The sequence below is a fragment of the Dipteris shenzhenensis genome, chromosome 24 (assembly GCF_047967505.1).
Source record: "Dipteris shenzhenensis isolate YYH24624 ecotype China chromosome 24, Dip_SZ_1.0, whole genome shotgun sequence".
NCBI classification, from domain to species: Eukaryota; Viridiplantae; Streptophyta; class Polypodiopsida; order Gleicheniales; family Dipteridaceae; genus Dipteris; species Dipteris shenzhenensis.
The window spans coordinates 33976251-33991516 of record NC_141619.1 but is presented as its reverse complement, the minus strand read 5'-3'; the positions used below and the strand labels follow the sequence as shown (position 1 = coordinate 33991516).

General features: G+C 42.6%; 1 protein-coding gene across 1 annotated transcript in view; it reads right to left on the bottom strand.

Annotated features, from left to right (window-relative positions):
- Positions 1-8163: 8163 nt before the first annotated feature.
- DPE1 (disproportionating enzyme) overlaps positions 8164-15266 on the bottom strand; it is a 73624-nt gene continuing 66521 nt past the window's right edge. Inside the window, exon 16 of the mRNA XM_087395187.1 lies at positions 8164-8686. Within this exon, the coding sequence (XP_087251313.1) occupies positions 8576-8686 (111 nt within the window). The 3' untranslated portion in view covers positions 8164-8575. The remainder of the gene's footprint in view (positions 8687-15266) is intronic.

Below are 15266 nucleotides of genomic sequence, written 5' to 3'. Positions count from 1 at the left end.
GCCACTGATCCCTCCACAGCATTTCCTTGGATAGCTTATCCAACTTTGCCATCCCATTCTCAGAGACATAGACTAATGCAGGAGAGACAAGCTATCCAACTTTGCCATCCCATTCTCAGAGACATAGACTAATGCAGGAGAGACTACGCAAGAAAGATAGATTTTTTTCTCTCCATTTGTGGAACTTGCTCGATCTTTGAGAGAAACATTAAAACCAAGAGGCACCCAAGGTAGCGAAAAAAAATCTTGGCTCAATGGTATTAAAACCAAAGGAGATCAACCAATCTGGAGTAGGTCCCCAATCAAGAAGATGGACAGTTTTCTTAGAGACATTTGTTCTGGAGTCTGATACAGCCGCGAACTGATCATACAGATCCAAGAGCGATTGTACATTTTGTAGATCTGCCACTAGAAGATTGGTGTTATCATCAGCATAAAACTGAGAAGCAAAATGTGAACCATCAGGTAGACTAATGCCTCGGATTGATCAGGTAGACTAATGCCTCGTATTGAGCCCCTTTGCAGATGCCAGTCTACGTCCTGTCTGCCGTCACCATCGGGAAAAGCAAAGGAGCCAATGGGCACCCCTGACGCACCGAACGCTGAAGTAGAAAATGATGGAAATGATACCCGTTGATCGAAATAGCAGCTGTGGCGTTAGAAAAGAGCAATTCCGTCATCTTGCAAAAGCCTCGACCCAATCCAAGTTTCGCCATCACTTGAAGCATCAATGCCAGCTTAACCTATCGTATGCCTTTTCGAGGTCCAAGTTAAGCATAAGAAATCTTTGACTTTGCGTAGCAGCAAAATCTATAGACAGAATTAAATTGAGAATGCATCATGTATGCTACGGCCCTGGATAAAGCCATACTGGCGGCTATGAAGTAACGGAGCAAGAAGGCACTTAATTCGAAGTGACGTTGTCTTAGCTAAAATCTTATAAGCTCCATTAAGCATTGTAAGAGGCCGCCAAGCGCTGGGAGACAGACGATCTGGAGACTTAGGAATCAATTTGATCACTCCTGCATTGACAGAGGGAGGCAAGCTACCAATCGAGCAGCAATAATTCAGCAAAGCAGTGAGATCTGTACCAAATATATGCCAATAATGCCGGTAAAAGTCGACGGGAATATCATCAGGACCCGGTGCCTTTTCAGAAGCCATTTTGGATACCACAAACTTTAGCTCACTCTCAGAAAATGGGCGCTAGCGGTGCATGTTGCACTGTTCCTGTCGGCATGGGCTCTAAAAAATGCGCAAGCCTGTTCTCATAATCAGATTACGCTTACAGCCCTCAATAGCTGAGAAGTGTCGTTGCATCACACAGGCAATCGCATCATCTCCTGTTACGACATGGCCCCTTTCAGCATGCAGAATGCTCAATTGCTCTCCAGCGATTTCAGAAGTGGGGGGAGGTTATATGGATCATCGGGCTGCAACTCGAGCACCATCAAAAGAGAGGAGCGCCAGTGTCATTAATCCGAAAACGGTACATCAGCTGCAACGATGGCCATCCCTCACGTACCTGGTGAAGAACAGACCGCAAAAAAACAAGTTCACGGCCTGAGAGCTCGCGCTTCAACCGATTCTCCCATCCTTCGCTGGGAACGCTGCCTAGTACAGAAGATTACAGAGATCGTAAAGGCTTTTGGCAGGCAGCAAGCAAGAGCAAAGCGATTAAAAGCAGCATAACTCCATCCCAAGCAGGTCACCTCCTTCTCTCTGTTGCATTTTGAGTGATCCTTTGCTAGGCGTGATGGTCTCCTCATATGGTCCTTCAGACTGAAGCGTGTATGGGAGTTACCGCTTAAACTTCATCTTATGGCGGCTTCTGGTGTCGAAATTCCCGACAAGACATCGCCTGGCTACTTGCCACGTTCACTTCTTCGTGAGTTGTTTGTTGATCCGTCCGGTATGGCGATTTCTCAGTGCTCACAGCATGCGGTTGGCAAGCAGAGGCCACATTTACATTGATTGCAGGTGGAAGACTGCCTTGCTAGGTGACCCTGGCAGGCTTACGGAGCCACAGCTTATGATTTGGAGTCTTTTACGTGCCATTACAGTTCATAAAACTTGGTTAGCTACTAGGAATTCAGTTGTTTTCAGGAGTAACAACGTGCTCTCTACGCTCAGTTTCGAAATTAGGCATGACTTTTTGAGAGTTAAATTTAGTACATCAAAGTAGGAAGTCTATGGAATTTGCAGTTTTAGTGCATGAAAGTAGGAAGTCTATGGAATTTGCAACTGCCTATGCAGCGGTGTTTAGCACTGTGTAATTACTTATTTTCCCTTTTTAATATAACTTTACATTTCTTGAGCGCACTATGAAAAAAAAAGAAGAATGACTCAAAAAATGCTGCCTTTCCACTACAGATCATTGGTGGCAGCGGCCAATTGGTAAGCCTCACCAAGAAACCTTCCACACAATCCTATTTCTTCAAGATGTGTGTCTGAATTGTGGGGGGAGCTAGCGTTGAAGGTAGCTTTGGGAGTTGCGCACCTTGAGTTTCTCTGAGTACCCATTGTTGCTCAAGAATCCTTGCAGCCATGGCAAAAAGGTGCCATAACTCAGACTGCATGGAAGCAATCCAAAGTATTGAGATATCCCTAAGCATAGTCCCCCTATTCCATTTGTAACCTTTTTGCTAAATAATTCTTCAAAGGCCAATTTTAAGAAGAAAAGACAATGGATGGCTTGATCATTATAACTATTACCAAGACACCTCTTATAGATGATGTAGGTCTAGTGACCTTGTTGAAAATTGAGAAAATAACCACCAAGGGAGTGATGATTAACCACAATTTGTGTGAATCATATCTTGAAAGATTTGACACAAAACAAGTCCTCACCCTTTTGATGAGTGCAAAGGGAAAATTAGCACCCTATAAAGGCAACAGGAATGCTAGGGCATATGCATTAACCTTGGTTGTACTTACTAGTAAATGATTAGTTTGATTATCCCCTACTATTAGGTAGAATTCGTTTAAAAATCTAGAGCAGTGAGTGATTGGGGTATCACGATAATGATAGCCCACATCGAGGGCAACAAAATCTAGGCTCCTGCTAGCCCTCATCGAGTGCCAAGGGTCATAGACCCAAGAGTTAAAGTCGAAATATTAGTTTCCCCAATACATTTAGAGACGACTAATTGAGATGAATAACATTCCAGCCGACGAGATTGATTTTTTGTAAGTACTAATCAATCTAAAGGAGGTCTAATGGACCGAGAAAATAGCAAAGCAACATGATAGCTTTGTAACTAGCTTTATGAAAGACCAAGATGAGGAAGGCATAGTGAGGGAGGAATTGTGCACCAAACTATATCAACTTGGCAGCTCAAATAACCCCCTATCAGCTTGCCATCTCAAGTAACCCAATTCTAAACCAATTCTCAAATCAGCCTATTTTCAAACAAATATAGGAGCTGAACTTGGGAACTAAGAAGCAACCTTGCATTTTGAAGGTAATCCAAACATTGAATTCAAAGTCTAAAATGCAAGTTTGCAATTAATTTGTGGGATATTGATATGTTACGCTCAAGTCGAGGTAACATGACCTCGGAAGGGTCAGTCGACATTTTCCTTTAAAGGATCAATGTTTGTATTATAATTGTTTGGGCTTCATGTAAATGATCAAAAAGGAACCAATGGTCAAGGTCCTTGGTGAGGGTGACATGGCACTAGACTAGGTGGATCTAAGGCTAAGGGACCTAAATGCATGAAATGTGCCAAGGGGCAAATGGTTTTAATGATATCCCAAGAGAGGGGTAAATGATGCATTAACGAGGGACCCTAAAATGAAGACATGTGGCATACTAGATCCATCTAGCAAATTTTGGGGCTTGGTGGAAATTAAGTAAGCAAGAGCTTCAATGTAACGAGGGAAAAAAAAGAAGAGAGAGCTTACTACTACCACTGAGATCGGTGGGGAGGTGATTTTGTGTGCCTGTGCCGTGATTCGATGTAAAGCTAGGAGTAAACAAGTTTGCATTTAATATTTGGTATCAGAGCGGTCGTGATTGGGTTGGATCGAGGACTCATCAGAGTGACGCAGTGAAAGCGAGGAATCCTGTCTTACAAAATTTGAGTGAAAAAAAAACTAGAGACTGACACACATGTTAGTTTTACAAGTGGTACTTTCAGGATTCTGTAACAACATGTGGTGTGCTATGGTGCATCGTATTAGAAGTCACTGAAGAGCAGCGTGTAGAGGCTATTGCCCATTGTGTTGCTCGCAAGGTCGCCTGTTAGCAGATGTTATCGCAGGTTTACAATTTGGTATCTTCAGGGCCCTTTGGCATCACGAGGGGAAGGAAGACGAAAATAGTATAGCAGAGAATGTTGTGTCGTTTAGTTCATTAGTTTGGGTAAAAGGACTGTGCGATGTCTGAATCTGACGACGGACAATATGGAATACAAGTCGCTCTGGTTTCAGCAATAGTTCATCAACATTGGAGCTGCGTGAAACATCAAGGTGGTGCATGCGTTGGTCATGGTTTATTGACCTCTGGCTTCTTGGCATCACGAAGCAGCAGTTATTGCACACAGCCTGATTAGTTGGCGTGGTGATGAGCTGTTGGAACTTTGGTTAACACCAAAGGCTGGAGCGGAACATCATTGAATTGGGCTGGCTGCTGCCTTCATGTGTAGGGTTCTCTTCATTTGAAGGTGAGGTTACTGGAGTTACGACTACCTGCAGAGAGCTACTGGGTGATCACGAGACTTACTTGTGACATTTCGTTATTTGGAGATTTCGGTTATCAACAAGTACTATGCATCTGAAATATGACCAGGGAGCTCTCTATGCCTTCTAAATTTCGTTGGAATATGTACTCGTTTAATTGCCTCCATGTTTGTACTTCGGATTGCAGGAGTTTCCCTAGTATAGGGAAAAGTGGGGTTTGGTTACAGTGTTATATATGCCTAGTTAGTTGTAAATTTGGAAGGTGGACTTTCGAATTGTAAATATAGTTTCAAGCAGTGTTTTATTATTTATTCCAAAAATAAAAACACCCATCGACCTAAATGGAAGTAGAAGAAGAAGCTTCTAGGGTGGATCCCGTAGAGTCGGGAGTCCGACCGACCCTGCAGGTGTTGCGTCCAGCAGGGAATGATATGAAAAAAATCCGCGAGGCCACCCATATGTTTAATGAGGCAGCGGATAGGTGGTGGATAAAACAGCAGATGCCATTGACTGATTTGACCTCAGATAAAGTACCTTTTATATGGGGATAGAATCAACAGGAAAGTTTTAACACCATAAAACAAGCTATGGTCTCAGGACCGGTGTTAAAAATAGTTGAACCCCAGAAACCATTTTTCCTTGAAACTGATGCAAGTGGCATTGTGATAGGAGCAGTTCGCCTCCAAGAGGGAAGACCAGTAGTCTTTGAAAGCAAGAAGCTTTCTCCCTCTCAACGAAATTGGCCAACTCATGAATTAGAGTTATATGCTATTGTCCATGCTTTGAAAACATGGAGACATTATTTGTATGGGTCAGAGTTTTATGTTGATGTTGATCACGATACTCTGAAACATTTTTGTAAACAACCTGACTTGAGAGGTCGCCAAGCTAGGTGGGTAGAACTCATGCAAGAGTTTAACTTGACGATTCGGTACCGAAGAGGGAAGGATAATAAAGTTGCTGATGTGTTGTCACACATTATGCATAATATGAGTTTCACGGTATTAGAGAGTGCACTATTGACCGAGATTAGAGAAACTCAAAAAGTGGACGAGTTTGTCCAGAGCCTTTGGCCTAAGGCTCATGTATTCAAACCCGGGGAGAAGGATGACCTGGCATCCAGAAAAGGCCAAACTTATGCAAGATATGCCATAAGGGATGGTATGCTGAAAAGAAATGGCAAGATAGTAGTACCTAATTAGAATGATCTCAGGCAGCAAGTCATTCAACAATGCCATGATAGCCCATGTGCGGGACATCCAGGAGTCGAGAAAACATATGATCTCGTGAAGCGAGATTTCTTTTGGCCAAAGATGAAAAAGCATATTCATGAATATGTGACACGTTGTTTTTCGTGTCAGGTAAGTAAGGCAGAGTGGGTGAAGCCACCCGGACTTTTACAGCCCTTGGAGATACCACTGCGTAGGTGGGAGAGCATTTCCATGGACTTTATTGTAGGTCTGCCTACGACACAAGGTGGATATGATTCTATTGTTGTGGTAATTGATCGTCTTACCAAGATGGCTCACTTCATTCCAACTAGAGAGTCTGTTAGTGCCCCGCAAGTGGTGGATTTGTTTATTAGACATATATTTCGTTTGCATGGATTACCCAAATCCATAGTGTCAGACAGAGATGTCAAATTTACCGATCATTTTTGGACTGCGGTGTTTGATACACTAAGGGCTGAGTTGGGAATGAGTAATGGGGATCATCCAGAAACGGATGGTCAGACGGAAAGAATCAACCAAATTTTAAAGGATATGCTTAGAGCATATGTGTCATTGAGGCTACATACATGGGACAAGTGGTTGCCATTGTTAGAATTTGCCTATAATGATAGAAAACATTCCTCTATAGGGTTCAATCTGTTTAAGCTGAACTATGGTTATAGACCAGCGAATCCAACTACAGTTGGAGTACCTCAGAAAGTGCCTAGTGCTGCGAACTTTGTGGTTCAGATGTGGAAGATGCTAGCACTTGCGAGAGCTAACATCCGCCAAGCTATGAATAGAGCTAAGGCGTATGCGGATGAAAACCGATCCACTAGAGAATTTAAGGAAGGAGAAAAAGTTTTTCTTAGAGTTCCTTCGCACTCTAAGTCTTTGACTGCAGGAGAGTGTGCTAAGCTATCACCTCGATATTGTGGACCATGGTTAATTCTAAAAAGAAAAGGCAAGGTAGCCTATAAATTAGAATTGCCACAGGGTTGTAAGGTGCACCCAGGGTTTCATGTTTCTCGTTTAAAGAAATTTTTACATACAGGGGACTCACTAATCGAGGGTGTTCTTTTGTTTCAGGAGATAGAGGATAATGCAAGACGCAAACTAGCAAGAATCCTAGGCCGAGGAACAATGCAAGTACGCAATCGGAAGATACCCACGATGTTTGTTGCATGGCATGGTTTATCTCTATCAAAAGCTACCTGGGAATCCGTATAGCAGTCATGGAGAGTGTTCCCAAACTTCATCATCGAGGATGCTGATGCTTGAAGAGGGAAGGAATGTTACGCTCAAGTCGAGGTAACATGACCTCGGAAGGGTCAGTCGACATTTTCCTTTAAAAGATCAATGTTTATATTATAATTGTTTGGGCTTCATGTAAAAGAATCAATGGTCAAGGTCCTTGGTGAGGGTGACATGGCACTAGACTAGGTGGATGTAAGGCTAAGGGACCTAAATGCATGAAATGTGCCAAGGGGCAAATGGTTTTAATGATATCCCAAGAGAGGGGTAAATGATGCATTAAGGAGGGACCCTAAAATGAAGACATGTGGCATACTAGATCCATCTAGGGAATTTTGGGGCTTGGTGGAAATTAAGTAAGCAAGAAGGTGATTTTGTGTGCCTGTGCCCGTGATTCGATGTAAAGCTAGGAGTAAACAAGTTTGCATTTAATAATTTGATATATACATATTTTGCATGGGATTGCATAGGGCTACCATTTTACTTCTTCCTTTGTGTGTGTGTGAGTGTGTAGAGGCCCATCAATGCAAATTTTTGAATAATCCTTTGGCTTTCCTCAATCTGTTTCCTCTCTGTATTTCTTACAAAGGTTAATATTGCTCTTTTTTTTGCAGATTTTTCTATATATGTTGCTATTTTCCATGTTTCTTCAGCATCTTTGCATTCCATGACATACAATCATTGCATGGCATTCCCTTGCCTCTCCTTTGGCCATTTTTAAAAAGTAAATAAGAGCTATCTCTTCCACCATCCTTGTCATTAGCTATTGATTATTGCATAGTTAACTTTGCATTCACATAAGCTCATGGTTTCCTCTATTAATGGCCAATATGCATGAGATTTGGCATAATCCATCTTTAGCCGTGCAGTGACTTGGCCTTTCATTGTCTCATTTCGTGGTTATTCATTCATTTCATAGTATCTTCCTTTTGGATGGGTTTAAATAAGTAGCTTCATTTTTTTCACAATCCTTCACAATTGACTAGCAGTGCAACTTGTAGATGTAACAGCTGGAAAGACGAATATTTCAGCAGTCTCATTCAACAGCAACTAAGCTATGATCTTGCAACATAGGACTTGAGTCCAGAGTTTTTCCCATGCAGCTCTTCCACATACCCTGCTTTTGGTTATCCAGTTTTAAAATCTGCCAAGGACCAACATTTAACAAACGAGTGTACATTCTTACATGCGGCACTGCAAAACACAGGTATGTAGAGGCTGCCATAAACCCTGCAATTGGCAAGCTTATGAACCCTCATAATTTATGAATAATCAAATGTAGATGTCTATTCTCGGTAATACAATTGAATAAATTGCAAAACAATTCCCTCTGACCAACATTTTTATCAGTGTGGAAGATGGTCATATTGAGCAAGGAAATTCTGTAATCTTTTAGCTACCTTGTCAAGATTCTCAATGCTTCCAATCATTGCAGAAGACGGTCATATTGAGCAAGGAGATTCCGTAATCTTTTAGCTTCCTTATCAAGATTCTCAATGCTTCCGACTTCACCAATCCGCCAGGCCCAATTTCCAAACTAAAACCATACCACAAACAGAATAGACTGTAGTCAGTTGAGAAATACAATAAACCATCCAAATTAAGAATACATTGGCTGCCAGATAAAGATTTACTTCAGATCTCCTTTTTACATCCTGCATATAATATTCCACTCGCAATAAACATTCAAAAATAAAAAAAGTAAATCCATCTGGCTTCACATGTTCACACAGTCCTTTGCACATCAGCTACCTAGCCAGGTCGGTCCCTTAACACCAGTTTCATATCTGACAAGTATACATGCACAAATGTTGGTTAAACAACGTGGAGGTCCATTCACAATCCATCTTTATAGCTGACCTCGGACTTCAAGTTTTTATAAATGCTCTAGAAATCGAACCAGAAAGAAAATACCATAAATCTGAAGAGCATCTAAAGTCATCTGATCTTAAATCTTACACGGTCCCATTTGGAGTTGTGATTGGTAGGAGCTTGCAAAGTCCTAAATGAACCTAGCACATTTTTTTGCTCCAAATCATCAAGTGTTTGTATATCTGCCTTGGCTTTCTCATCTTGGCCTTCCAGAATTCTCTGTAACTCTTTGTAAATAGAATGTTCTTAATGGTGAGCTCCCACGTATGCTAGTTAGACCAATCCAGCTTTTGATTGCCTGACACTGGGCTCAAACTAGAGGACACCCTAAAACCTTACCAATGCTCTTGCAGGCCTCGTATTTGCTTCCCAAAACTTTTGCCCAAATGTGCCATTGCATTGCTGACATCTAACATATCTTGATATGTTTGATATGTTTTTAGCAAAACATAATGCTGATGCTATCCATACCACAGTTTGAATGTTGAAATGTGTGCAAGATGGTCACATATCCAGTAGCCACCTGTGTTTTCTCCTCAAGTTATGCTGTCTCCCAATCACAGTAAATGGGCTTCAAGGGTCTCGCCAATGAGCCAAAACCTCAATAGCCACATTTCTTCGTTCTAATTCTCTGTGTAGCTTTGAGTAATGCAATCTCAAAATCCAAGTCTGTAGTCAATTTGAAAGGGAGCACTAACTAAACCTTCCTTTACTTTTTTTAACTTTTCCAAAAAAAAAGTACCTTCTATATGCTGCTGCCTCCACATCCTGTAAGATCAGCTATCCGCCAGAGTGGTAGAAAGAACAAGGGACCGACTGCTTTGCAAACTGCTTCTAAGGGTTCCAACTCATTTCCTAATGTAACTCCAGAGCAGGCATTGTGGTGGTACAAAGTACCTGCATGCCAATCGCTGCAAAAACGCTCGTGATGCTTGGAGGCCTTCCTAGAGCCCTCGTTTACTTGCGCCCAAATCAAGCAAAAGGTGTAAATAATATCTAGCCATACTTCTACTATAGTGGCCGCAGGTGGAGTCTAATAGAATGGGCAATCCTTGAGGATAAGATTGACCTGCGTGATCTGGTGCACCACTGCTTACTGAATAAGCTGAGGATTCTGCCTGAATAGCCATCCCTCCCTCTGTGAGCCAAGCTACCATCCCCAAGTGAGCACTCCACGTGTGCCGCAGTTGCAAAAGTAATCATGAGTGTGCCCCTCTAGATGTCCTAGGCACTCGGGTGGCACCATACATAGTGTTTGGCTCATCTCTTGGACTCCCAGCTGTGACAAATTCTTCTAGGGCTTTAAGCTTGAGAAGCTGCCAAAAAGGTCACTGCTCTACATCTTTCAATACCCAGTCCCTCCTTAGACTTGGGGAGAATCACTACCTCTAAGCCATCCGGGCCAGCATGCTGTGAGTGCCATTTGATCTGGCCCAAAGAAAGTTATGGACCAATCGTCGAAGACACTTTGTCTCTATGAAGAAGCCAACTGACTTATCCCAAATGATTTGGGCAACAGATGCCAGGTGGTGTTGATCCAAGAGGATTTGACCCTCTCAAGGCAAGCCAACGATCCTCCACAAAACCTGTTGTATTGTTTGCATGCTAGACACGTTCATTGATAGCAGCTCCTCCTGAGGGATTAGGAGGAAAATCCTGCCCCCTTTGACATAAAAATATCAGAAGACCTCCACTACGAAGAGGAACAAACCGGGAGCTAGGGGATACAAAGAAACCCTCCACTATCTAGCCTCTAGTAAGCAGCTAACTCGAGCTACCAGCATAAGGTGCTGCTGAAATACCTCTAAGCCATGTTGCTGGGAAGACAATTAGAGTAGGTATCATATCTCTGAATAAGCAAGAGAGAGTATGTCCTCTCAAGCATTTCTTCCCGAGGCCTTTAGGGAATGAGCATCTTGTTATCAATGAACTGGACCTCCAAGGGGTCTATCATCTTTGGGAAGTCCAACCAAACCTCCTCTCGAGCTGCCTTCACTTGAGGAGAAAGGACCTCTACCTCAAACAATTGGCTGTAAAAATAGGTAGTTAGATCAAGGATCTCCTGTGAGTCAGTGTGTGTCTATCCCTCATTGTGTCTTGAATGATGAAACTGTGTTTCTGCTAACCTAGGGCCCATAACCTGAAGAAATTGCCTGTCATCATGTTCTACATGTGTGTCCATGGTATTTGTGAAGATTGAATACAACTCTAGTTTGGCCTCCACCACAGGCAACTGCAAGACGCCCAGCCCTCTTGGCAAGTTTTCCTCTACAGTCAAATCTCATTGATGAGCTATCCAACCTCCTCCTCTTGATAGAGGCATCTAGCAGCCTAAGTCCTCCCTCCAATAGTCTCAGTCATGGCTGCTTCAAGATAAGGCAAGTCGGTAGTGGTTTGATATCATGGTCTCTAACAAAACCCCAGTTGAGCCTCCTCTCTGCATGGTCAAATCGCCAGCAAAGAAAAGGACCAAGCCCTCTAGGAGAAAGAAAGAAAGAAAAGAAAGAAAGTTTATTCATGTCTAGAAAGTCCAAAGGGTCTATGAGACTGAAAGAAAACCAGATGCAATGAAAGCTAGGGTGGGGCCGGTAAACAGGCACCCATACCCAAGGGCCGATGTTTGAGACGAGAAAAAATTAAACACATCCCCTGTCGCTGCTGCTGCGAGTGGGAAAACCCAAAAGGGGAACATGAAGGAGGAGTCTCTTGTCATCTACCGATTGGTCAACTATTCATCCAAGTGACTAGACCTATGTATGATGTTTGTGGAGCCAGCTCCACCAAACGACTAATAAGAGACCAGAGGAGCTCGTCTTACTGTGGCTCTAGATCCAGTGAGGGCTGGCATCTAGGAAGAAAATGAGTAACGGATCACTGCCGATGCTCGACCTGTCTAGGTCCATCCCTCCTCCTAGTATCTAACCTCCAAACCTAGCAAAGCTTTAACTTCACCATCTAAAAATGGTCAAGACTTCTCATGTTTCTTGCAAACTAGTGCCTCAGCGTACGAAGGAGTCTCCTTAGACTTCTCGTCCTGTTTATTCAGAGCGTTCCCATCACAATTTTCATCAACACAACCCTCATCCTTCTTCACACACTCCACCTGTTGTTTGGCACAATGAGCTATGTTGGAAGGGGCTAACAAGAAGGAAAGCATACCAACAAAAGTGTATTTCCTTGTGCAACCACCATGCTAGTTCTATTTTAGTATGGGTTGTAAGAAAAATGTATTCTCTTGCAAGCAGAACGCTTAATTCTAAAACCAAGAAAAATGCCACAATTGCTTGTGCAATGACTGCAACCAGCAACGGTTACAATAATAGTATTATTTATATTAAATTTCAAAAGAGATTACACCCGACAAGTATAACAACTCAGCTATTGCTGAGAGCAAAAGTTGAACAAAGAGATTACATTGACTGTAAGGTAGCCCGCCTTCTAACCAGTGCGATCGTCGCTCCAATGGTCTATCTTCCCACGTAGAAAAAAGACGCGCTTCCTGACATAATGATAATGAATTTCAATGTTTTTCGTACGAGCATGAACCACAGGATTCCGTGCCACTGCAATAGCACTCTAACTATTAGTGAGAATTGGAGTAGGCTCCTCCAACGATGCATGAAGATCACCCAACAAATGCCTTAGCCAAATACACTCGACTGTGGTTGTGAAGGCTGCCCTGTACTCAACCTCACATGAAGAGGTAGCCACTGTAGACTGCTTCTTGCTCAACCAAGAAATGCACGAGTGCCCAAGAAAGAAACAGTTACCACTAGTGGACTGTCGAGTGTCAAAATCACCAACCCAATCTGAATCACTATAAGCATGTAAGTGAAAGTCACCCCCCTTGGGAAAGAGCAAACCAAGAGTTCGAGTGCCCTACAAATAATGGAACGCACGTTTCACAACTTGCCAATGTGAAGTCTTTGGACTGTGCATAAATCTACTCAACTGGGACACTGCATATTGAATGTCACGACGTGTGTTGTATAAATAAATAAGGCATCCCACAGCCTGGCTGTAAACAAAGGCATCAAAAGGTTCACTCGCATCATGAACGGACAGCTTAAGCCCCGGCTCCATAGAAGTAGAGATGGGCTTGCAATTCTGAAATCTGAACTGTTCCAGGAGCTTACCAATATACTTGGACTGCAACAGTCCAATAACTCTATCATCTTGTATAAATTGGATGCCCAAATAGTAGTGAAGCAACCCCAAATTTGACCTCTTAAACATCTGCCGTAATTCAGCCTTGAAATCTGCAATTTTTGCAGCATTAGTACCAGTGAGCAGCATGTCATCGACATAGAGAACAATGATGAGCAAATCCCCCCCTTCCTTCCTGACATAAAAGGTACTCTCATGCGGACTGTTCTACATTCCTTGGCTAGTCAAAAAGGCATCTATCTTTGCATACCAAGATCGTGGAGCTTGCTTCAAACCATACAAGGCCTTTCTCAACTTGCATACTTTGTCTTCCTTGCCAAGTTCCACAAATCCAACGGGCTGAGAAACATAGACCTCCTTTTGAAGGTCCCCATTCAAGAATGCAGTTTTAATGTCCAACTGATGGATCTTCCATCCATGAAATGCGGCCAATGCAACCACACACCTAACAGTGGTCCATACAAGAAGTGGGAGCAAGGGTTTCATCATAATCTATGCCTTTTTGTTGTGTATAGCCCTTTGCTACAAGGTGAGCTTTGTACCTGTCAATGGACCCATCTGATTTTCTTTTGAGCTTATACGCCCACTTCGTGCCAATTGCCTTCTTGCCAGCATGCAAGTCCACCAACTCCCAAATGTGGTTTTTCTTAATAGAGTCAATCTCCTCTTGCATTGCTTGCATCTAATGCATATTGTCTTGTACATCATCAAAACTACCAGGCTCATCTTCCTCAAGTATGCTATTGATCCAAGCAGACTCACAAAAATAGGTATCCTCAGCGTCTCTAGTGCCACTCCGTATACAGCTAGGAAGTGGTGCTGAAAGTTTGCTGTCCTTAAGAGTGTGGAACAGCCAACGAGGTACTGATCTTGCTTCCTATGCTGCTATACTTTCACGTGCTACGGCATCATCAATCTCTTCTTGAGAAATAGGCTTAGCCATAGGCTGAACTGAGGCATCAACCACTAAAGTCTTCCTGCAAATTCTGATTTTCCACTGGCATATTAGGTGCAGCATCAAAGAAAATGGGCAGCGTCCCATCAGAGGGTTCAGCAGGACCCTGATTTCTGTCAGAACTTGCAAAGGACAGATCTGCATTTTCAGCAAAGATAACATCCCGACTAGTGATAACCTTCTTGGTCACAGGATTATAAAGTCTATACCCCTTGCTTTCACTGCTGTAGCCAATAAAGATGCACTTCTATGCCTTGTCATCAAGTTTGCCACGCAACTCTTGAGGCACATGTGCATATGCTAACAACCAAATGCACGGAAATACCCTAGATCGGGCTTACAACCAAACCATGCTTAATAAGGTGTAATGACCTAAAGATCCTTCGTGGGACACCTATTTAAAATATGATATGAGCACATGATGGCTTCCATCCAATTTGTGTGACAACTCTTTTGCTTTTAGCATACATCTCCTTATCTCCAAAAGTGACCGATTTTTTATTTCACCCTTTCCATTCTGTTAAGTAGTATACCCCACCGTAAACTGGAGTGTAATGCCCTTCTCGGCAAAAAAATGTTGCAATGCCTTAAACATATATCCCCCCCCTCAATCTAAACAGAGAGTATGCAACTAGCATTCAAATTGATTTTCAACCAAGGCAACAAAGTGTTTGACCACATTGCAAACTTCAAACTTCTGCTTAAGAGCAAAGACCAAGGTAAAACATGTGAAGTCATCTATGAATGTGATATAATAAAGATGACCTCCAAGAGACGGAGTGTGCACGGGTCCACAAACATCAGTATGAACGAGCTGTAGTTTTCATGTAGCCTGGACTGTACCATACTTGGGAAAGGAAAAACGATGCATTTTACCCAAAATACAGCCCTCACATATTTTGTTTGGAGGAGTCTAAAAATGAGGCAAGGAATCAACCATATTATGCTTCTACAATAACATAAGGCTGCCATAATTTACACGCCCAAACCTTGTATGCCATAACTTTGCATCTTGCATGGCAAAAGTAGAAGCCACAAAGCTGAATATGCTCTTTTCTCATAGGCATCAAGTTGAAATAACCCGTGACATAATGTACCAATGAAAACCAAGGTATAGTTTCTC